Here is a 25,000-nt window from a genome sequence, read left to right as displayed (position 1 = left end):
CACACACACACACACACTCAGACAGACACACAGACTCAGACACACACACAGACACACACACACACAGACACACACACACACACACACACACACACACTCAGACACACACACAGACACACACACACACACACACACACAGACACACAGACTCACACAGACACACAGACTCACACACACACACAGACACACACACACACACACACACACACACACACACACACACACACAGACTCAGACACACACACACTCAGACACACACACACACACACTCAGACACACACACACTCAGACACACAGACTCAGACACACACACACATAGACACACACACAGACACACAGACTCAGACACACACACACACACTCAGACACACACACACACAGACACACAGACTCAGACACACACACACAGCAGTGCTGTTGGGCTGGACACACTCGTACTGGGCGGCTGTGTTGGGCCATGCATTTATGCACAGCTAGCACTCATCAGCATTAAACTTCATCCTGCTGGATTATAGATGAGCTGTTTTTCTAGTACATGTGTTTGAGTGCATGCAGGTGAGAACCTGCAGGCTGCAGAGCAGCATGGAGCCATGATAACAGAAAGTGTCACGTTTCGAGCCGCTCTCAGTGCTTCTGTCCAAACACGTTCCAACTATTCAACACACGAGTGCATCACAACCATTCATAGTGTCCTTCACACAGGCTGCAGCAGCTGGATGAAGCACAGCTGCCAGGAGCTTCTCGTCAGCAGTTTACAGTTCCTGTAAGCACAGTACACGCTCTGGTTGATCCAATAATCACCAACGTTTCTCTTTCCTCCACATGTGAAGACGTTCAATGAGCATTTCAACCCTCAGGGAACAGAAGCCGACATCCTCAGCATCGTCTCCAAAGCTGAGGAGTTTGAACAACTCAAGGTGAGCTGTGGCCGTCAGAACGTATGTAGTTATCAAATAGTACAGTTTGTGTTCATCCAATAAAAAGCTCTGTCACAACTGAGCACAGCTCATATAATCCAGCTCGGTGTGTTGCTGTGTGTCGCCAGGTTCGAGAGGAGGAGATGGAGGAGCTGGAGCAGATGCTGTGTAGCTACTGTCAGCTTCCAGCTGCAGGAGGTGTGGAGAACGGCTACGGCAAGGTCAACATCCTGCTGCAGACGTACATCGGCCGAGGAGAAGTGGACAGCTTCTCGCTCATCTCGGACCTGTCCTATGTTGCACAGGTGAGGACAGCAGGGCGAGGTGCTGCAGGCCGAGGTGCTGCAGGGCGAGGTGCTGCAGGGCGAGGTGCTGCAGGCCGAGGTGCTGCAGGGCGAGGTGCTGCAGGGCGAGGTGCTGCAGGGCGAGGTGCTGCAGGGCGAGGTGCTGCAGGGTGCTGGCGTTGCATTCACCCATCTGTTATATGCACACAGTCAGACCCGTGCTGTGGTGTTTGCTGCCACACTAACTCAACGATTTTAAATCACTGTTGATTTTTGGGATTTTAATGGGAACAAAAAGAGGCGGGGCCAAAGGAAGCAGGTGGAAAAATAAAAAACCTGAAGACTGATTGAAAATGAAATGATTAGAATGACATCAGAGGATGTTGGTGCTGATGACTGCACACAAGCCTCGCTCTAAAACTACAGTAGCTCATTTCCTGTTGACATGCGATGGACAGCTGAGCACTGATCATGTGACTTTGACTTGTCCCCCCTGGTCAGTGAGCAAACTGTGTAAAGCACTCATGAGTGGTGCTGGGGTGGAGGTTTGACTGCACGAGTCGACGGGGCTGTGAAACTACAAAGAGCGTGCACGTGCCACTCTGCTCGAGAACAACACCTGCATACGTGTCGGTACATATGATCCCAGTGTTTATTAAAACGACCTTTTCAATTCAGAACTGAAAAGACAAAAACATTTATTATAATATTTGTTATTAAATCAGTAGTTTGACTGTTGACAGGAAGGTGCAGGCCTTCCTGTGTCCACCTGCTCTTAAACACAGGCCCACCACACTGCATGTCCTGTACCACATGGTCACATGACATTATCAGCTGACTAAATCACAGCGAGCAACACTACCATGTGACCTCTGGGTGCTGCACGTCTGCTCTTCGTCACACGTGGTGAACGATGCTGAGCGATGTGCCCACCAGCTGCTCCGTGTAGTGTGGAACCTCTGGCTGATGTTTTTCCCGCTGTCGCCCACAGAACGCCGCTCGGATCGTGAGGGCCTTGTTTGAGATCGCTTTGAGGAAGCGCTGGCCGCTTATGACCCGTCGACTGCTCACCCTGTGCAAGGTGATCGACAAGCGGCTGTGGGACTCTGCCCACCCCCTCCGGCAGTTCCCCAACCTGAGCCCCGTCGTGCTGAACCGCTTGGAGGAGAAGAAGCTGACTGTGGACAAACTGAAGGAGATGAGGAAGGATGACATTGGTGAGTGCAGCCCAGTGTTTCTGTGCTGCAGAGGCCTTTCACAGCACTGCTGTGCAACACTGGCATCACCGCACTTTGTTCGACTTTGCCTTGTTTATTGAAACCACAGTAAATCGTGCCGGTGCAGCCGTGTGTCTGTCCTGACGGGATCATACTGTTTTTGTTAACTGCAGCTTTAAAGAAGAGAAAAGTGTTTTGAGTGGAAGAAGCTCAGACTAGTGCTTAATCCAACATAAGCCGAGCTTTTATTTAAGTATTAGCTTTTGCTGATAAACAGAAAGTTCACGCACACTGGTTTTAATAAACACCTTAATGCCAGGTGTACTTTTTCCAGGTCACATGCTGCACCACGTCAACATCGGGTTAACGGTCAAACAGTGTGTCCACCAGATCCCCTCGATCTCAATGGAGGCCACCATCCAGCCAATCACACGCACCGTGCTGCGTGTTCGTCTCATCGTCACGCCTGATTTTCGCTGGAATGACCAGGTACAGACAGATTACGTATCCTTGAGTCAGGATGGTTCGCCGTGCAGCATTTTCCAGAGACGGTCAAATGTTTTACAGCTGACCTGAGTGTGAGGGGCAGATGTCAGGGTTAGACCAACCTTTGATCTGCTGTGACATATTTACAGTTCAAGCCTCCGTCCGTCCTTTCATCCATCGCCTCAGGTGACCCAAAGGAACAGAACGCTAAGCAGGACATTCCAGATTGATTGATTGATCATACTTTATTCATCCCGAGGGAAGTTACCCTCCGACCACACATGCATGACACAAACATCACATGGGGAAGACAGGTCAGAGAGGTGTAACAATGGAAAATGCACCACATGAGGAAAGACGCCCTCTCCCCACTTTCCAGTTCCTCCTGGGGGATCCCACAGTGTCCCCAGGCCAGATGACATGTCCTGGGTCACCGCCCAGTTAGTCCTACCCAGAAAACCTCCAAAGGGACGTGCCAATGAAACATCCCCGAACCGCATGCAGGCGCTCTACTCCGAGCTCATCGCCCTGTCTGTAAGCCTGAGCCCAGCCGCCCATTACCATAGCAACCTTATTTGTAAGGGACTTTAAAACAACCACAATGGACCAACGTGCTGCACAGCAGAGTAAAGACATCAAGACAGATTCAAATGAAAAAGACAGAAAACAACAAAAATGAAATCAACAGGAGGTGACCAGCCAGAGGAGGCGCCGGTGTCACATGTTAGGAGCTGCAGCAGCAAAGGCTCCTCCCCTCTGAGCTTGTCTGCGGGCAGCGCCGCTTCTAAGACCCAGAGACTGAAAGCAGCCTGGCTGTTCTGAACAATCAGGGACTCGTCCCCACACAGCGCCTCTCACCACGGGACACTCTGGAATAACAAAGGCTCCAGCCCTCTCCCAAAGTTCCCCCTCCTCAGTTTACATCGTGGCTTCTGCTGTGAACATATCATCCACCCCTTTAATTATGCTTTTAAACACATTATGGTGTCACATACTGATGCATGCATCGGGGCAGTTTGCTCAGAGACGTGCGGACATTAAGGCCGATGGACGCTCCCTCCTACTGAGCACAGAAGAATGAGGAGTCCAGGGAGAGCTGGGCTGTCCATATGTTCGTTCTCCTCCTGTGCTCGGGCACCAAAACTACTCACAGACATTCATATTTCCACACTGGCCCAAACAAGAGCACCCCACCTACCTTGTTCTCCCAGCCAGGGAATCTCCATCTGTCCCTGAGAGCCAGCCTGTCCCACCTTAGTGGGCAGCAGGGATCATGTGAAGCTTAGTCCAAAGTTTGTCACGCACAGAAAGCTCGTTGCAGGGCTGAATACGAAGATGAATGTTTATGTCCGATTAGCAATGCATGCTGCAATCATGGGAGAGTGGTAATGGAATACCGGCTGGCTTAACCGTGATCCTGCTGCAGAGCCGCGACACATGCACCGACACATGAGCCACTTCCCTGGTGGCGGCCAGGAAACGCACCACGCTGACTCATTATGATACAGGATGACATCATTCTCCAAGCAGCGTTGGCTGTTTGTGGCAAACTGCCTGCTGGTTTGGTGAGTTAGGTTGTAACATCAGCACGGGGCATTCAAATGTTTGTCATGTCCCCAAATTCAAGTGATTCCCCCGAGTGCTGTGTACACGCTCACAGGTGGGCATGAACAGAACCCAGCTCCAGGTCACCTCGGGACTCTAGCAAGGGGGGGGCACAGTGCTTCTGCTTATTGGACTGACTCCATGATGGTGAGATGGGGCTCTGTGGGTCCTCGCCATCTGTTACAGGATCCATGTTCATCTTTGCCAAAGAAAGTTTCATGTGACTTTACAGGGACACAGAGAGCGTATGATGTGTAACGATGTGTAACGACGTGTAAGACATCCTGGGTTTCCCTCTGGCACAGGTCGGGGTGTCCAGCTCCAGGCCTCGAGGGCCCGTGTGCTGCAGGTTTACACGTGTCAGCTGATTTAATGGCCTCCTCAACATGTTCTGAAGTTCTCCAGAGATTAACTAATCGTGTGATTCAGGTGTGCTGACCCAGGGGGAGGTCTAAAACCTGCAGGACCCTGGCCCTCGAGGCCTGGAGTTGCCCACCCCTGGTCTAAGTGGTAGTAGTACCAGACATTCATGGGGGGGTTAAAAACCTGAATTCTCTTTCTGTGCTGTTTCCAAAACTTCAATTCAGTGATAAATGAATGTTTATACTAATTTTCTGCTTCTTCGTTTCAAACTATGGCAGTTGTTGTTAGACTTCTACATGACACCTACACATGTTTCAAGAATGCACAGATGTGGCCAGTGATGCATGTAGACAGACGGACGTGCAGACAGATGCCATTTTTCAAACATAAAAAACAAAAACATCTTTTGCAAAAGAGAGAGAGATTAAAGGCTTTCAAACGAGCTGCACTCAGTGGCTTTTGTAGCTCTTGGGATTTGTGCAGTTTCTCTGGGCCTTGCAGGGCGAACCTGGGTTAATCAGGGAACTAAAATAAGTGTTGGTTCCCTGAAAAGACTGTAATTCAACGCTGTTCTTTGTGTGGTTCAGGTCCATGGATCAGTGGGTGAGCCCTGGTGGTTGTGGGTGGAAGATGCCATGAATGATCACATCTACCACTCTGAGTACTTCCTGCTGCAGAAGAAACAGGTCTGCTGTATGAGTCTCAGCTCAGATGAACACAAAGCACAGAGAATGACACGTCTGTTCTCCTCAGGTGGTGTCAGGAGAGCCTCAGCACATCGTGTTCACCATTCCCATCTTTGAGCCGTTGCCCTCACAGTACTACATCAGGGCCGTCTCTGACCGATGGCTCGGTGCTGAAGCTGTCTGCATTATCAACTTCCAGGACCTGATCTTACCAGAGCGACACCCCCCACACACTGGTACACACTCAGACACACAGTGCCCCCCACAGGCCTTCATGATGTTACTCTGAGCTCTGTGAAGAAGGTGGACCTGTACTTACAGCCCTTTTAGTAGAAGCTGTATTCACTGATTTTGTTCACATATTTATTGATTGATTTTTGCATTTACACCCACGGATCTGTCTGCAGCACTTTGGTGTTGTTAGGGTCGAAGCGCTGACCTTCAGATTACTGAACTCTACTTCTTGAGCCACACTGGTTATGTCAGATACAGCCTAGAAGGCTATAAGTGTAGTTTGTCCAAATAAGGACACTGACTGGTCAGCTGACCTTCCCATTATTAGACAAACCAGTCAAGGCCATAATAAGCAGAGCTGCAGAGCCGTGTGTCCACTTCAGCCACAGCTGGAGCTTTGGACAGAAAAGCTCTGAGTGCTCTGTCTCTTACTGGAACCAGAGCGCACTGATCATCACGATAAGGTTTGAAAAAGTAAACTGCCCAACATCAGCTGCTGGGGACAAGCCTGCACACTGGGGCCAGGTCACGTTACACTCTGATCAGCATCACAGTTTGGATGCAAAAGTCTCACATTGGTTTCTGTTGTTTCTAATAATCATTGTATCATGTAGCCACCTTTAAACTCTGTTGTCTTGTGACCCTTGTCCCATGATCCTTTGCATGACTTCTTCACTCTCAGAGCTACTAGACCTCCAGCCGTTGCCAGTGACTGCTCTGGGTAACCGAGAGTACGAGAGCCTTTACAAGTTCACTCACTTCAACCCCATCCAGACCCAAATCTTCCACACACTGTACCACACCGACACCAACGTGTTGCTGGGAGCGCCGACGGGCTCTGGAAAAACCATCGCAGCAGAGATGGCCATGTTCCGGGTCTTCAACAAGTATCCGTCCTCCAAGGTAGCGTCCCCGAGTCCCTCTGTAGGCATGTAAGGAACAGAGAACCCTCCGCAGTGCCGTGTACAGCATCAGCTCTTTGCTTTTACAGTCATCGTAGCATCGTTCCATCAAAGCTGTGCAGGCCCTAACACTGCATTTCATCGAGACATGATGTAAATTCAGATGACTACATAAGTATATATGAACTGTGGGTTTGGACATTGGGGATTTTAGGAATAGATCAATTAAAGGAAAAGGATGTGCTGGAAGGTGAAAACAAGCACACCGTTGCAGAACTTTGAGCTCTCTGGTTTTGTTTTCATAATTCTTGCACTTGTTTGAGAGTCAAAACTGAATTGAAGTGAACGTCTGCTCCATTATAAGCAACTGTGTGATGGTCATAGTCTGCACAGCTGGAAGTGTTAGCCTCACTATAGTGGGCTAACTGGTAAACAGTGACGCAGCGGGCTAGTCCATTTTATTGCAACAACACGCGGTCACATGCTGGCTGTACCGTAATGATCACATCGTGTGTTTAAAACGAGATTCATTCAAGAGTTTCCTCTGATTTTAGTTTCAGGCGATGACCTCATCAAGAGGAGGAACAGGGCTCAAAGTGGGAAAAGCCATTACCAGTAATCTGGTAGCTACTCTGAGGAATGTGAACATAGTTCTGGTGTCTGTAGCTTTGTTCTACACGACTCTCGTTACGTCCATAACTTTGACTTGTATTAGCAAATTTAGAGGAAGTCGTCATGAAGAATTTTGCTCTTTAGTTCGATGGTGGTTAGTGTACCCACAGGACAACGCTAACAGAGTCAGCTGTGGCTCCTGGAGGTTCCTCAGCAACGCACCGAGCTGCACTGCTTATAAGGAATCCACTGTTACTTCAACATCAGCTCTGGGGCTTTGATGGTGTGAATGATGCCACGTCCACTTAGTCTGGTTAACTGTTTGCTTTGCAGTCCACCTGCTGTTGTCACTGACTGTGAATGAATGGATGCACAGCACACATACACAGATTTATTCTTTATAAAAGGCAATGAGTCTGTCAACGGTCTGCATGTTACTGTTATTTTTGGCCGTTTGATAAAAATGTATTTCAGCCCTGGAGAAAGAAACCCTAATGATGAGTGTAAACGCTCTCTGTGGATCGCCTTACTGTGGTCGTTTCACTCATGTAGTCAACAGGATCCACACCCTTCCTTACCCTGTGACCCCTGGATCCCAGCAGCAGTCAGCACAGGTGGTTTAAACACACGGCAAAGGCAGCTGAGATGCTCCAGCAGAGCAGTCAGTGTAGGGAAACTAGCCGAGCTTGATCGAGTTATTGTTTGCCTGTGTTCTGTGTTTAGGTCGTGTATATTGCCCCTTTGAAGGCCCTGGTGAGGGAGCGCATTGAGGACTGGAAGGTCAGGATTGAAGAGAAACTTGGAAAAAAGTAAGAACAGAGAAACTCTGCATGTAAAGAGGCCTTAAACACATGAAACTAGCTAATGATGACATGGTTTTTAAACTGGTATCAATTAGGCCTTAAACATAATCGAGTTACTCCTGCAGACACACTGTAAATGCTGTTCATATGACACCAACAAACAGTTTCTTCTTGTGCTTGTGAAGCGTGGTGGAGCTGACCGGGGACGTGACTCCAGACATGAGAGCCATAGCAAAAGCTGACCTGATCGTCACCACGCCCGAAAAGTGGGATGGAGTCAGCAGGAGTTGGCAGAATCGAAGCTACGTCCAGAAAGTAGCGATTCTCATTATCGATGAGATCCACCTGCTGGGTAAGAGTCTACAGCACACCTGGGCCCGCTGGTGTGGAGCAGGTCCTACCTGTATGTTCTTCACCACGGCTCAAAAACGCTTTTGCTCCATGTAGCCCATGATGTCCTAAATATAAACATGTGAAGGCCCTGAAACAGGACTCCCTGTTAGCTGTGTTAGCGTTAGCACTGTGTCTGTTTCCAGGTGAGGACAGAGGTCCGGTCCTCGAGGTCATTGTGTCCAGGACCAACTTCATCTCGTCTCACACTTCCAAGAGTGTTCGAGTAGTTGGGCTGTCCACGGCTCTGGCCAACGCTCGAGACCTGGCTGACTGGTTGGGCATCGGACAGGTCGGCACCTGCATTACATCACACTAGGGCTGGGCGATATGGCCTAAAATCCACATCGCGGAATAATCTGAAACATGTGCGCTAACGATATATCATGATATATTCTTTTCTTCTGTATAACGCATTGTACACACTATAAGGCGCACTTAAAATCCTATCATGTTCTCAAATATCGACAGTGCGCCTTATAATCCGGTGCTCCTTATGTATGAATTCTGGTTGTGCTCACTGACCTCGAACCGATTTTATGTGCTACACGGCGCTCAAACATCTGTCAAAAATGTTTTAGTGCGACTTTGCTAAGCTATGAAGCCGCACCGCCTGATGGATTGTTGGAGCATTACTGCTGCTGTAGTCAGGAGCCTCGCGGAGGAATCTGGGTCCTAAACTCCGTCCCCCTCAGGTCCCAAAGTCAAACGAACACTGAGAGTTAAAAACTGTCTAAATTCTTTCATCTTTAATAAAATGATCAGCGTTGCTGCTTTACCAGGTGTAACTATGAAGTTTAACATCCAGGCATCCATGAAAACAGAATCTATTAAATTTAACAGAGTTAGAAGTTAGCAGGAAGTTAGCTCGCTAGTTTCCACCTAAGCATGATATAGCATGTTCTGACTGAGAGATTTCTGAAAAAATTCAAACATACAGCTCTGCTGTCACTTCAACATAAATGAAGACAGAAAACTAAACAGCAGTGATCTCTAGCAAAACAGCTACGTTAGCCTAACATAAACACAGTGAAGCTGGAGGACGAACACTAACACTTTTACACTTATAAAAGTTAACATGAGGGTTCCTGATGGTTAGAGACAAATGCAATCGCATGGCAGGATGCTGTACACGGACCAAACTTCAGTCAGGAGAACAACTGAGATAATCCATCCACAATACCAGGTTAGTCATTAACCCTTTAAGACCTACCATAGCACCAAGTCCACCAGAGCTTATCTTTATATTCTTACATGCTGTGGAGCCATTTGTGGGAGCATTTCAAGTTGTTATACATCAATACAACCATTATAGTCCAAATTTTAATAATATGTCTGCATTAAGTGCATAGTAATTACATAAATTGCAAAAAAGTGCAATAAACTACAAAAAAATTGAAGATCGTTTTTGTTTTTTTAACATATATTTCTAGTTAGAGAAATTTAAGAGGCTTATCCCTCAAAACTGTAAGTACAAAAAAGTTGCACAAAATAGTTTCCAACCGGGGGAAATTTATTTTGAGTGTCTTCATAGTTTTATTTTTAAGATACACCAATTTTTATATACTGCAGGCAAAACGAAAATAAATATTATAATGCAAATTTGCAAAAAAACAGTCAGAATCTTTACCGGTGGCCAAATTTATATTGTTTCTAACGTATACCGTTTATACCGCCCACCCCTACATCACACACTGCCATCCTTTATATACAGGCTTACCAGCTAAAGTCAGTCAAATATTTTGTAACGTAAAACAGTGTCTGTCTTTGTGAGCGCACGTGTGTGTGTGTGCGTGTGTCTGCATGCATGTGTGTGTGTGTGTGTGCGCGTGTGTGTGTGCGTTAGCGCACGTGTGTGTGTGTGCGTGTGTGTGTTAGCGAGCGCGCATGTGCGCGCACGTGTGTGTGCGTGTGTTTGTGCGCATGTGTGTGAGCGTGCATGTGTGTGTGTGAGCGTGCCTACGTGTGTCAGTTCACGTATAGTTTTGGATGCCCGTCTGCTTGCTCTTTGTTGTTCAGGCAGAAACCATAAATATCCATTCTCTGTTTTCATGTCTGTATCATTGTATCAGTGTGACATATATGATACATAATAACAAGATTGAGCATCAGAGTGATGGAGAGGAAACATTTTACTGTAACACTGATGTCACATTCTCAGCTCTTAACATGCATACAAGGCTCGTTGTGCTCTCGTCCTGAGCCAACTGCGTCCAGGGTCGTAGGACTAAATCTGTGTTCACTAGTTAATATTTGATCATCTATCATAGATTAGAATTCAGATTCTTCTTGTTTTCACATCATAATGAAGTGTTTAGTTTTCTTATTTTTCCCACTCATGTTTTGTCTTTTAATGACTGTTTATGTCACACAGGCAGACAAAGACACACATGTGGCATTGGCTCCACCCAGGGTAATAGTTATTCATGGTAATAGTAACTCAGGGTAATAGTAACTCAGGGTAATAGTTACTCTGCTAGGGGTGGAAACTGTCCCAGTTCAAACAAAGGACAAAGTCCTCATCATGCTCAGTTTGGTGTTGAAGCTGTACCTGTGCACTGCTCGTGCCCTGCAGCTGCTGCTCAATGATGAGCTTCATCAGCAGCCTCCATGTTTGTGCGTAGTCCATCCAGTACTTTGATTTTGTGGTGTGTCATGAACATTAGAGACTAAAAGGAGCTTGCAGCAGTTTAACAAACCTTTATATCAGCCAGTCTTTGTAGTGTGTGTAGATGTGAGTTACACTTTGCACCATCAGAGTCAAACACTGGAGCTTTCCTTTGCTCTGCCTTCAGAGCTGTAGAGGAGACGTGCTGTCTTTGTGTTGTCCATAAATCTGGCTGCTTGGCTGCTGTTGGGACTGAGCTGCTAATCCATTATCCAGGCTTTTAAGACATCTGCACACATGCTGCAGCCCTCAATATAATAACACTGCAAAAAATGCCACACACACTTTCAACATGCTATCACACAGTAAGTTCACTTTGGCCATAGCGCCTTATCACACAGTAAACACAGAGAGGAGCTCTGTGCCTGCATGACAGTGACAGAGTGTTCACATTGCAGACAGACGGGCCTCCTGTTGCCAGCTGCGCACATTAAATCTCTCTTCTTCTCGTCTTTGGTCTAACAGGTGGGTTTGTTTAACTTCCGTCCGTCTGTGCGCCCGGTCCCACTTGAAGTTCACATCCACGGTTTTCCAGGACAGCACTACTGCCCCCGCATGGCCAGCATGAACAAGCCCACCTTCCAAGGTGCAGCTTTGTACACACTGTTTTTGCACGTTAGCACATGTGCACGTGAGATGTTGCTGGCTTTTCATGCAGCATTGTTTGGTAATACTCCTTGACCATGTGCAATATTGAAACTAACTACTGTTTTGGACTCTCCACAGCGATACGCGCTCACTCTCCAGCCAAGCCTGTGCTCATTTTTGTGTCATCACGAAGGCAAACTCGCCTGACCGCCCTGGACCTCATCGCCTACCTGGCTACAGAGGACAACCCCAAACAGTGGCTGCACCAGGATGAGAGAGAGGTTTGCTGACACACAGCAGCTCTTTCATGCACGCTGTGCTCATATGTCATAATAATATTCAAACGTTTTAAAGTCCCTCAAGGTCACCTTACATTAGTACAACAAAATAAAAACAAGAATAAGTAGTGTATATATATTACACACACACACAGACACACACACACACACACACACACTTCTGTTTATCCGGGGCTGGGTCGTGGGGGCAGCAGCCCAATCAGAGAAGCCCAGGCCTCCCTCTCCCGCCTCCTGCAGCTGGCCTGGGAACACCCAGGCGTTCCCAGGCCAGGCGCTGGGTGATTGTGGAAAACCACCCAGTTCTACTGCTGACTGCTGCTGAGCTTTATTTCTAAATGTTATGTGTCCTTCTGTCCTTCCATCACAACATCACTGTCACTTCTAGAGACACTGGTCCCACAGCAGGATACTCCCACAGCCGTGTTTCACTGCGGGGGCGGCGTTCACCCTCCCTTCTGATGCCAAATATATGATTAATTCATAGATTTGGATTCTTTATTAATGATGTTCACAGTGAATGTATTTAAGTTAGGCCTCCCTTCATGGACACTGAGAACATGTAATGAGCTGAGCACTGTGCCCTTCTGTTACCTGTTTATTTATCTGGATTAACATTACTAATCTAACCTAAATTATAGATGTCGAAGTCATAGATCTGCTTTCCTGGGCCCTGCAGACTCAGTAAATATGCAGTGTCTTATACCATAGGCAGATTTCTGTGTGTATAGCCCTCCTGCCTCAGTGTGTGTGTGTTCCACTGATATATGCCGCTGCCTGCTGCTTCCCTGCACCGGCCTGTGTAACAGCTCAGCTTCCTGCTGTTTGACTGACAGGCTTCTAGTGATGGCTGCTTAACGCTCGCCGGGGGTCACCGCCACGACAAATCCCATCTCTGGCCTGACAGCTCTTTCTTCCCTCTGCTGCTGCTCTCAGGGCCTGATGTTTCTCTTCCATTTGATTTCTACAGCCTGAGCGTTATTATCTCATACCCACTGTTTCACTTCAGTTAGTGTATTTGAAATTTAAAATGTAATTTGAATCACTGTTTTTATTCAACGTCATCTTTCTTTCTCCCAAAGCTGGGTTGGAATTGGTTCTTATGTGCATCGTTTCATTTTACTGCTACACAGACACTTCTCAGAATAATGACATATTATCTCATATATATCTCTCTCTCTCTCTATATATATATATATATATATATATATATGTATACATATATATATATATGTATACATATGTATATATATATATACATATATATATATATACATATGTATATATATACATATGTGTATATATATATATACATATGTATATATATACATATGTGTATATATATATATATATATACATATATATATATATATATATATATATATATATATATATATATATATATATATATATATATATATATATATATATATATATATATATATCCGACTACACTTCTCCAGTCCGAACGACATTCCAATGTCATTGCTGTATAGCCTGGTAGTGTGGATCAGTGAATCGATGTCTCGTTCACTCTTGGCATACAGCTTGATGTCATCCATGTACAGGAGGTGGCTGACAACTGCTCCGTTCCGTAGTCGGTATCCGTAGCCAGTCTTGTTAATGATCTCACTGAGGGGGTTCAGGCCTATGCAGAACAGCAGTGGGGACAGAGCTTCTCCTTGGTAGATCCCGCACTTGATGGTGACTTGTGCTATGGGCTTGGAGTTGGCCTCTAGTGTTGTACTCCACATCCCCATTGAGTTCCTGCTGAAGGCTCTTAGGGTCCCATTGATCTTGTACAATTCTAGGCATTCCAGTATCCAGCTGTGGGGCATTGAGTCATAGGCCTTCTTGTAATCAATCCAGGCCGTGCACAGGTTGGTCAGTCTGGTCTTGCAGTCTCGGCTGACTGTTCTGTCTACCAGTAGCTGGTGTTTTGCACCTCTGGTATTCTTGCCAATTCCTTTCTGTGTCCCGCTCATGTATTGACCCATGTGCCTGTTCATCTTAGCCGATATGATGCCTGACAGGAGCTTCCATGTAGTACTGAGGCAGGTTATTGGTCGGTAGTTGGAGGGGACCGCTCCCTTCTTGGGGTCCTTGGGGATCAGGACCGTCCGACCTTCGGTTAGCCATTCCGGGTGTCTCTCGTTAACTAGCAGCTGGTTCATTTGTGCTGCCAGACGCTCGTGGAGTGCAGTCAGCTTCTTCAGCCAGTAGGCGTGAACCATGTCGGGCCCTGGTGCTGTCCAACTCTTCATACTGGAGACCCTTTCTTGGATATCTGCCACTGTGATGGTTACTGGACCCTGTTCAGGGAGGTCGCTGTGGTCTGCCCTCAGATCCACTAGCCACTGAGCATTGCCGTTATGGGTTGCATCCTTCTCCCATATGCTCTTCCAGTATTGCTCTGTCTCCAGCCTTGGTGGTGCTGTTCTCTTATTGTTCCCTTGCCACTGAGAGTACACCTTTGCTGGTTCTGTGGAGAACAGCTGGTTTATTCTCCTGCCTTCTATCTCTCTGGTGTACCTCCTCAAGCGGCTGGCCAAGGCTGTGAGTCTTTGCTTGGCAGTTTCCAAGGCCTCAGGTATGGACAGCTTGCTGTATTTCTTAGGCACCTTATTTGTCGCGCCTTTCTGCAACTCTGTTAGTTGGCTAACCTCCCTCCGTGCTACTTTGATCTTGCCCTCTAGCCTCCTTCTCCATGGAGGGTACTGCCCCTTGTGGCTGTTCAACTTGTAGCCAAGCATCTCACTGATCACTGCTGCCGTATTGTAGATCAGCTTGTTAGTGTCGGTAATCGTGGTTGTAGGTATAAGAGAGGGAAGGTAGTCAGAACTGAGGGGATTGAACTACCAGAAGGCAACATTGCAGACATAGAGGACAGTTACAAGTACCTGGGGATCCCGCAGGCAAATGGGAACCATGAAGAGGCCGCTAGAAAGGCTGCAACCACCAAGTACCTGCAGAGGGTCAGGCAAGTCCTGAGGAGTCAGCTGAATGGTAAGAACAAGATCCGGGCCATCAACACATACGCCCTGCCCGTGATCAGGTACCCTGCTGGGGTAATAGGCTGGCCAAAGGAGGAGATAGAAGCCACTGACATAAAGACAAGAAAGCTCCTGACCATGCATGGAGGGTTTCACCCCAAGTCCAGCACCCTGAGGCTGTACGCTAAGCGGAAGGAAGGGGGCCGGGGACTGGTGAGTGTCAGCACCACAGTCCAGGATGAGACAAAAGATGGCCCCAACTGACCGAGTGCTCAGTGAATACCTCAGGCAGCAGAAACCCAAGAAAGAGGAGGGAGACGAGGAACCATCATGGAAGGACAGGCCCCTGCACGGTATGTACCACCGGCAGATAGAGGAGGTGGCTGATATCCAGAAATCCTACCAGTGGCTGGACAAAGCTGGACTGAAAGACAGCACAGAGGCACTAATCATGGCAGCACAAGAACAAGCTCTGAGTACAAGATCCATAGAGACTGGGGTCTATCACACCAGGCAAGACCCCAGGTGCAGGCTGTGTAAAGATGCCCCAGAGACAATCCAGCACATAACAGCAGGGTGCAAGATGCTAGCAGGCAAGGCATACATGGAACGCCATAACCAAGTGGCCGGCATAGCATACAGGAACATCTGTGCCGAGTATAACCTGGAAGTCCCGAGGTCAAAATGGGAGATGCTCCCAAGGGTGGTGGAGAATGACCGAGCTAAGATCCTGTGGGACTTCCAGATACAGACGGACAAAATGGTGGTGGCTAACCAACCGGACATAGTGGTGGTAGATAAACAGAAGAAGACGGCCGTAGTGATCGATGTAGCGGTTCCGAATGACAGCAATATCAGGAAGAAGGAACACGAGAAGCTGGAGAAATACCAAGGACTCAGAGAAGAGCTCGAGAGGATGTGGAGGGTGAAGGTAACGGTGGTCCCCGTGGTAATCGGAGCACTAGGTGCGGTGACTCCCAAGCTAGGCGAGTGGCTCCAGCAGATCCCGGGAATAACATCGGAGATCTCTGTCCAGAAGAGCGCAGTCCTGGGAACAGCTAAGATACTGCGCAGGACCCTAAAGCTCCCAGGCCTCTGGTAGAGGACCCGAGCTTGAAGGATAAACCGCCCGCAGGGGCGTGCTGGGTGTTTATATATATGTATATATATATATACGTATATATATGTATATATATGTATATATATATATATATATATATACATATATATATGTATATATATATATGTATATATACATATATATATATACATATATATATATACATATATATATATACATATATATATATACATATATATATGTATATATATATATGTATATATACAGTGGGGCAAAAAAGTATTTAGTCAGCCACCGATTGTGCAAGTTCCCCCACCTAAAATGATGACAGAGGTCAGTAATTTGCACCAGAGGTACACTTCAACTGTGAGAGACAGAATGTGAAAAAAAAATCCATGAATCCACATGGTAGGATTTGTAAAGAATTTATTCGTAAATCAGGGTGGAAAATAAGTATTTGGTCACCTCAAACAAGGAAAATCTCTGGCTCTCACAGACCTGTAAGGTCTTCTGTAAGAAGCTTTTCTGTCCCCCACTCGTTACCTGTATGAATGGCACCTGTTTGAACTCATCATCTGTATAAAGACACCTGTCCACAGCCTCAAACAGTCAGACTCCAAACTCCGCCATGGCCAAGACCAAAGAGCTTTCGAAGGACACCAGGAAAAGTATTGTAGACCTGCACCAGACTGGGAAGAGTGAATCTACAATAGGCAAGCAGCTTGGTGTGAAAAAATCAACTGTGGGAGCAATCACCAGAAAATGGAAGACATACAAGACCACTGATAATCTCCCTCGATCTGGGGCTCCACGCAAGATCTCATCCCGTGGGGTCAAAATGATCATGAGAACGGTGAGCAAAGATCCCAGAACCACACGGGGGGACCTGGTGAATGACCTGCAGAGAGCTGGGACCAAAGTAACAAAGGTCACCATCAGTAACACACTACAACGGCAGGGAATCAAATCCCGCAGTGCCAGACGTGTTCCGCTGCTGAAGCCAGTGCATGTCCAGGCCCGTCTGAAGTTTGCCAGAGAGCACATGGATGATACAGCAGAGGATTGGGAGAATGTCATGTGGTCAGATGAAACCAAAGTAGAACTTTTTGGTATAAACTCAACTCGTCGTGTTTGGAGGAAGAAGAATACTGAGTTGCATCCCAAGAACACCATACCTACTGTGAAGCATGGGGGTGGAAACATCATGCTATGGGGCTCTTTTTCTGCCAAGGGGACAGGACGACTGATCCGTGTTAAGGACAGAATGAATGGGGCCATGTATCGTGAGATTTTGAGCCAAAACCTCCTTCCATCAGTGAGAACTTTGAAGATGAAACGAGGCTGGGTCTTCCAACATGACAATGATCCAAAACACACTGCCCGGGCAACAAAGGAGTGGCTCCGTAAGAAGCATTTGAAAGTCCTGGAGTGGCCTAGCCAGTCTCCAGACCTCAACCCCATAGAAAATCTGTGGCGGGAGTTGAAAGTCCGTGTTGCTCGGCAACAGCCCCAAAACATCACTGCTCTCGAGAAGATCTGCATGGAGGAATGGGCCAAAATACCAGCTACTGTGTGTGCAAACCTGGTAAAGACCTATAGTAAACGTTTGACCTCTGTTATTGCCAACAAAGGTTATGTTACAAAGTATTGAGTTGTATTTTTGTTATTGACCAAATACTTATTTTCCACCCTGATTTACCAATAAATTCTTTACAAATCCTACCATGTGGATTCATGGATTTTTTTTCACATTCTGTCTCTCACAGTTGAAGTGTACCTCTGGTGCAAATTACTGACCTCTGTCATCATGTTAGGTGGGGGAACTTGCACAATCGGTGGCTGACTAAATACTTTTTTGCCCCACTGTACATATGTATGTGTGTGTGTGTGTGTGTGTGTGTGTGTATATGTGTGTGTGTGTATATATATATATATGTGTATATGTATATATATATATGTAGATATGTAGATATATATATGTGTATATATACACACATTCACACTCTGATGGATGCATCGGAGAGCACCATGCGGTTAGTATTTTGTCAAAAGATATTTGGCATGCAGACTAGAAGAGTCTACGATCAAATCACCAACCTAGTTTTTTCCATATCAGTCAATATGAGATTTGTGAGTCAGGATTGGGTTGATGTCCAGTTTAAATATGTTATATATGTACATGAGGATGGCAAAAGTCCACACGACGCGCCCAGTGTAACAGCACAATTTTGAATAAATGAACACGACAGACCACATTAGAAGCAAAGTTTATCGTAACGAAGCCCTGGGACTAGAGAGCTCGTTACTCCTCGGTGAGATTTGTTTTTCGTACTAATCACTGTCTGTGCTCTGGTTTGTTTGCAGATAGAGGACATCATTGGCACAGTTCGAGATTCCAACCTGAAGCTGACACTGGCCTTTGGGATCGGCATGCATCATGCAGGCCTCCATGAGAGAGACAGAAAGACTGTAGAGGAGCTGTTTGTCAACTGTAAGATTCAGGTATTCCCTCACCCCGCTGCTGGGCTGCTAATCTGGCACAGCTGATGCACATGTAGGCTGATGGGTTAGTGTCTCCATAAATATACAGGCTACGGTCCTAGCAGCACTGACAGCAGCCTGTTCATTCATTTGCATAACTGACACTGGAATGACCAATCGAATCTCTTAATGCAACCGGCCCCTCCCCTGCCCTTCCTGTGCGTTCATGCAGCTAATAGAACTGCAGTTTAGTGAGGAAGAAGTGGCTGATAAGGACGGACAAACAAAAGCAAAAAGTGCTTTACAGTGTTGTTCACATGGCTCTTTGGCGTTCTCATGTACGCACATGTTTCCAGCTGCACTCTCCTGCTCATACACCACACAGCTCTCTCCTAAGGCAGCTACTGAAATGAGGACGACACGGTTGGTGTGATGGATGACAGCTGTGGCTCCCCTGGCACCGCCCCCTGAACCCACTGCTCCACCCTTCCCCTGCAGCTGAGCCACAAACCACACCCTGCCACAGAGGGGTCAGCATCTGCATCTGCTGACCCCACTGTGCATGTGAAGGCAGACAAACTCGAACCTACTGCACCAATGTAGTGTACATAGAAATGCAGCATGTGTGGCAAAATTCAATTCAATTTTATTCATATAGCGCCAAATCACAACAACAGTCGCCTCAAGGCGCTTCATAGATACAGAGAAAAACCCAACAATCATATGACCCCCTATGAGCAGCTCTTTGGTGACAGTGGGAAGGAAAAACTCCCTTTTAACAGGAAGAAACCTCCAGCAGAACCAGGCTCAGGGAGGGGCGGGGCCATCTGCTGTGATTGGTTGGGGTAAGAGAAGGAAGACAGGATAAAGACATGCTGTGGAAGAGAGACAGAGGTTAATAACAGATATGATTCAATGCAGAGAGGTCTGTTAACACATAGTGAGTGAAGAAGAAACACCCAGTGCATCATGGGAATCCCCCGGCAGCCTACACCTATTGCAGCATAACTAAGGGAGGATTCAGGGTCACCTGGTCCAGCCCTAACTATATGCTTTAGCAAAAAGGAAAGTTTGAAGCCTAATCTTGAAAGTAGAGATAGTGACATGTTTCACAGCGTTACAGTCTGTGTTCGGTAAGACCTCCTTATTCTTCATCACAGCCTGAACTATCTTAGGAAAGCCTTCCTGTCATTTCCTTTAGTGGTCTTCAGGAATAGTTTTCCAGGCTCTTTCAAGCACATTCCAAAGCTTTTCCTTTGCCTGGAATTTCTGTAATTGGGCAAAACCCCAGCTGTCTCTCTCCGTCTGCCTGTCCTCACTTCCTGTTGTTCTGTCTGCTCCACACACAGGTCTGTTAGTGCTACAGAGGATGAATGCTGCTACATTAATCCTGTGCACAGTTAGACTCTGTCACTCCTCAGCTGCTGTGTCTATATCTCACGTCCTGTTTGGTTGTAACTCATTTCTAAAATGTCATCAGGTTCTGATTGCTACCAGCACTCTGGCCTGGGGAGTGAACTTCCCCGCTCACCTGGTTGTCGTCAAGGGAACCGAGTACTACGATGGCAAATCCAGGCGCTATGTGGACTACCCCATCACAGGTACAGCTCAGTGACAGCCTGGGTGTGGTCTCTGTGGAACAGGAAGTGTGCTTCCTCCAGTCTGTGTGACGTTAAACTCCGCATTAAGAAGCTCTCTCATATAGCTGTCACTGACGCTCAGAACAAACTGCATTAACAGATCGTAAACGTTCTGCTCTAAAGGTTGTGTGTAACAGTGTGTGTGTGTGTGTGTGTGTGTAGACGTGCTGCAGATGATGGGGCGAGCGGGCCGTCCTCAGTTTGATGACCAGGGCAAAGCAGTGATCCTTGTCCACGACATAAAGAAGGATTTCTACAAGAAGTTTCTGTACGAGCCGTTTCCTGTAGAGTCCAGGTAACAGCACAATCTTCATCATCAGGATTCCTGCCATAGTCATCTGTTAGTGTCAAAGACTGGGCCCATCTGTGGATGTCTAATGTATTTAAATCTTTATGACCCGTAACTGTTCACACCAAGGTTAAAGTACTGTGATACATATCAGGCCTTATGTGAAAGCATGCTGTCAGTACAAACAGGATGCTGCTGTTTCCCCTTCGGATCAGTCTGTCCTGCAGCACTGACAGCGTCTAAGTGGGACGAGATACTTTCAGTCTTTACATGATGCTTTCTGTTCACACAACACACCTGCAGTCGTAGTTCCTCAGTGTTTTATACTGTGTGTGTGTTTTACACTGTGTGTGTGTTTTACACTGAGTTTGTGTGTGTGTGTGTTTTACACTGTGTGTGTGTGTTTGTGTGTTTTACAGTGATTTCTTCTCCTTTGTCAGACCCACAGGTGCTCTGAGGGCCTCGCAGCTCTCTTCAAGTCTTAGATTGATGTTTATCATAAACGTAAACATTAGAGATAACAGCAGCGGCGAGGTGCCAGGGCGTTAAATCACTCTCCGAGGACGCTAATAGCACCTACACGATAAAAGAGATCGCACATTTTGTCTCGCTGGTTTTTGTTGAGTATTTATATGATGGTGTGTTGGGTTCAGTGTAATTAATGTGAGTAATATTTCAAGAAAACAGCTCATTTTTTCAGTGTCCCTGAAATGTTTTATATCAAAGTGGACGTGCTGCAGACTGGAGCCACTACAGTTGTTGCAGTGAACAGAGGGAGCACGTTTTTTAAATGCAGTTTTTGGACAGCGGTCATACTTTGTGACATGTGTGCGTTCTGGTCAGAGTGGGAAATCTGACAGGAAGCTAGAAAGACTCTGGGAATCTTTCAGAGGAAACAGAAAAAAAGATGCTTTCACTATCCAAATGCAGAGGTTTGTTTTACACAGACATGTTGAATGAAGTCGTTACTATCAGCTCATGTTCACTGTAATCACGCATGAATGCAACATCAGCAGTGTCGTTAATAAAGATAAACTGGTGACCTTATACACTGTCATTATAGTCTCCTCCCTGTTAGCAATAGCATTCACGTGTTAGCACAGGTAGTATGTAAACAAAGCAGACAGTTTATCTCTAACATCAGCAACAGGCTTGGTATCAGATATGATTCATGTTCTTTGTAGTGTGACTGCAGTCTTTGGACTGCACTGTCACTGTAGAGCCACCGTGATGACACTGGTGGGGCATCCATGGATCAGAGCCCAGGGTTTGTTTCCTGTTCAGTGTCGGGCTGCAGTAGTTTGTGTGCAAATCTCTGCTGCAACATGTGGTCACCGCTGTCCTGGAAACCACTGCAAGTGATGCAAAATTGTATTTACATGCTTTTAGGTGCTGGTTTTACAGCACCATCGTTACCCTCTGCCAGCATGCTGCTGTTTAGAAAGGCCTACAGTGATAAGTCAACCAGCTGATGTGTCGTGTCGTATCCTCAGCCTCCTCGGCGTGCTCTCTGATCATCTGAATGCTGAGATTGCTGCAGGAACCATCTCATCCAAGCAGGACGCCATGGACTACATCACCTGGACCTACTTCTTCAGACGGCTGATGATGAATCCCAGGTTAGCCCAGCACACACACACACCTGTGCATAGTGTAGACACAGCCTGGTTATTGCTGTGATGTGTTGTTCAGCCAAACATCTGCTATGTAGACAGAGCCCACTCCAGAACATTCCAGCCTGTTGGTAATTGCACGCCTGTCATCCCACATTTACCACTGACGGAGGCCCAGCAGTGGCACTGTAACCCTGCAGGCCTGTGAGTCCAGATGATATCTGGATTCAAACTGGGATTTTGGGTCAGTGTTCACATTTCAGAGAGGCTTTGGAGCGTCGCTGCATTCATTTGTTGTCATCTGCTGCAAACTGTGGGCACACAGCTGCGTCTGTGTGCGTCCCTCACTGCAGCCCTGCTGACTTCACTGTTTCTCACTGAAAGATGAAGGAGTGGTTTGATCATCAATGTTATAAACAGCATTACAGTTACAAAGCAGCCTGCTGGGTTTCTAAATAGTGTTCATAGTAAACTATTATAGTTTTGTTTGCCTGACAGCTCCGTGTTGGCTGTATACAGACACTGGACTGGTAAATGAACTGGTTCTTGCATCGCGCTTTTCTACTCATCTGAGCACTCAAAGCACATTCACACAAGCACTTTTTCCTAAGTGCTCCCTAACTGCATTCACGGCTGCCTCGCTGTGCCATCAGCAGCTTCGTGGCGCTGAGCCTGATGGCGTGGCTTTCAAACAGGCCCCGCCTCTGAAATGTGTTTGGTCATAAACACGCTCGGTGCTCATGTGTCTGTGCTGCTAACATGTGGAGCTGTGACAGTAACACACGCCCACACACACACACACACAGTGTGTGACAGTAACACGCCCATAAATGAGGCCATCCAATGTCTCCACGGCTGCTTCTACTCCTTCAGCTGTGATGTCACCTCCGTGTTAGTGCGCTATGAAAGGTTTGGTATGATAATCATAATGACATCATTTGTTACATGGTTTACATGCACGACTTCCTCCACCTCAGACAGCGTTTGCATCACACAGTTCTGATGATCCGTGTTTATCTCGTTCTTAGTGCAAACAGAGAGTTTGTGAGGGAAGTGCTGCTGCCTCAGTGTTGCTGCTTTACACCAGACAAATAATAATAGTAGTAGGAGGAGGGCATGTGAATATTATCACAGTACAGCCTGATTTAAAACTGGATCCCTGTGAAACCGTAAGTGTTTAATAAAGTCAGAGGTGAGCAGAGCTGCCTTTCCACACGAGGAGTCACCCCATCACCCGTCAGAGAGGATGCAGGTGTAAGGCGCTCCACCTCAAAAGTCCGTCCACCTTTTATCTACAGTTCATCACCTGTCTGAAACAAACCGCTTTGGCTGCCCTCCTCTGCCCGTCCTCACATCCAGGACTCGGTGACTATCGTGGCATTCGCTCTCACTGACATGACGACACCACAGGAACAAAACTGTTTCCCAAAGTAAGAGACTGAACTTGAGCCCAGAGCAGGACTGTAGACTGTAGGATTCATTATTAAACTGTAGGACTGTTTTCTGCTTGTAGGCCTTTGATAATAACTGAGAAGAGTCAGTGACTCAGTTTGAGACGTGCACACATATCTGACATTGAAATCTTGTATTTTTTGTCAGTTTTCGAGGATTTTAAAACAAAAGCATCAATACGAGTTTATAAAAACTATCTTACAGTTACAATTCATCATTTCGTCTTACCAGCTTCAGAAACCATGAAACGTGGTTTGTAACTGACTATAGAGAACCAGATGGCACTAATTAGCACAACTGCCCGTCAGTAATGACCCTGTTTTCCAGTCTTACCACGATGTTGTTGATACATTCACACAGATTTTGTTGCCTCGGATCTTAAAATGTTTCCTTCAGCATGGAAAAAGCCACATGTGCTGTAGTTTCCCAGCAGTACAGGCACAAATATTGGCTTTGTGAGCTAATGGAAGTTGTCTTTGATTGTGCTTCTGCTGACGCTCAGGTGCTAACTGTTAGCATCTCTGAGCATGCTAATAACGCTGCAGCCTGAGAGTGGTTTTCCTGCAGGAGCCAGGAGAACAGCCAGCTTTGCTACTCTGTGTTTACTGGATGCTAATGCTGTTCCACCATCATCATGCCCTGCACACGCTAACATGGATGTTATTAGTGTTTACATGTTCCCAGCATTAGCCAGTTTGTTGAATCGCGACTCTGTAGAGCCCACACTACAGCGTGTGCCCTCACAGTCTAAGGCTGGTGTGTTTGCTGAGAACTGCTGATGTCTTGCAGCTCATAGATCCTGACCTCCTGTACTGAAGGCTGAGCAGCTGACTGCGTCTGTACTCGCCGTCACAGAAAGACGTGCCAGCGTGTGCTAATACCTGCTGACAGCTTTGCAGGCCGTCGTCTGTGATGTTGTAGCTGTTTACTGTCACCAGCTGACAGCGTCACACTCGGCCTGCCTTCCTGTGCTGTGATTGGTGGTTCAGCCAGCTGTGTAGAAGAGCAAGGTTACAGCATGTGAGATGATTGCAGCAGTCAGCGTGCTGATTGGCTGATCCTAATTCATTGTCATGGTGATGAGGCCAGTGCAAATGTGAGGCTTTCTTCTTTTAATATTTTTGGATGTATTCATGTTTTTAAACATTAAACATGGTGAAGTAGTTTGACAACAGTTTGAAAATTTGAAGCTTATATTTCACAGCAAGCGCTACATATCTCTGCACAGTGGGCCATAAGCTGCTCAGGCCTGTGATGGTTTCACACGTCAGCATGTTTGTGTGGAAGCAGAACCATGAAACAAGCTTCAAGGACGTCTTTCAGGTGTTGCAGTTCAGTAGCTCTGACCCAGAGTCACAGAGGGTCTGCAGACAGGAGAGAACCTTCACCTTCAGAGGAGA

The 25,000-nt window shown here is 46.7% G+C and overlaps 1 protein-coding gene across 8 annotated transcripts in view; it reads left to right on the top strand.

Moving 5' to 3' along the window:
- The window catches only part of ascc3 (activating signal cointegrator 1 complex subunit 3), a 153,694-nt gene that overhangs the window by 115,016 nt on the left and 13,678 nt on the right, over positions 1–25,000 (top strand). For all 8 annotated transcript variants that reach the window (XM_080895959.1, XM_080895962.1, XM_080895958.1 and 5 more), the window contains 16 exons: positions 831–917; positions 1,046–1,222; positions 2,193–2,418; positions 2,753–2,907; positions 5,460–5,558; positions 5,626–5,794; positions 6,475–6,695; positions 8,030–8,115; positions 8,295–8,461; positions 8,646–8,791; positions 11,633–11,753; positions 11,894–12,036; positions 18,490–18,627; positions 20,087–20,207; positions 20,409–20,541; positions 22,029–22,154. In XM_080895959.1, coding sequence (XP_080752085.1) covers positions 831–917; positions 1,046–1,222; positions 2,193–2,418; positions 2,753–2,907; positions 5,460–5,558; positions 5,626–5,794; positions 6,475–6,695; positions 8,030–8,115; positions 8,295–8,461; positions 8,646–8,791; positions 11,633–11,753; positions 11,894–12,036; positions 18,490–18,627; positions 20,087–20,207; positions 20,409–20,541; positions 22,029–22,154 — 2,315 coding nt within the window. The remainder of the gene's footprint in view (positions 1–830; positions 918–1,045; positions 1,223–2,192; positions 2,419–2,752; positions 2,908–5,459; positions 5,559–5,625; positions 5,795–6,474; positions 6,696–8,029; positions 8,116–8,294; positions 8,462–8,645; positions 8,792–11,632; positions 11,754–11,893; positions 12,037–18,489; positions 18,628–20,086; positions 20,208–20,408; positions 20,542–22,028; positions 22,155–25,000) is intronic.

This window comes from Rhamphochromis sp. 'chilingali' (assembly GCF_963969265.1).
Source record: "Rhamphochromis sp. 'chilingali' genome assembly, chromosome: 11".
NCBI lineage: Eukaryota > Metazoa > Chordata > Actinopteri > Cichliformes > Cichlidae > Rhamphochromis > Rhamphochromis sp. 'chilingali'.
The sequence above is the reverse complement of the archived record's forward strand: the minus strand, read 5'-3'. Positions and strand labels throughout refer to the sequence as shown.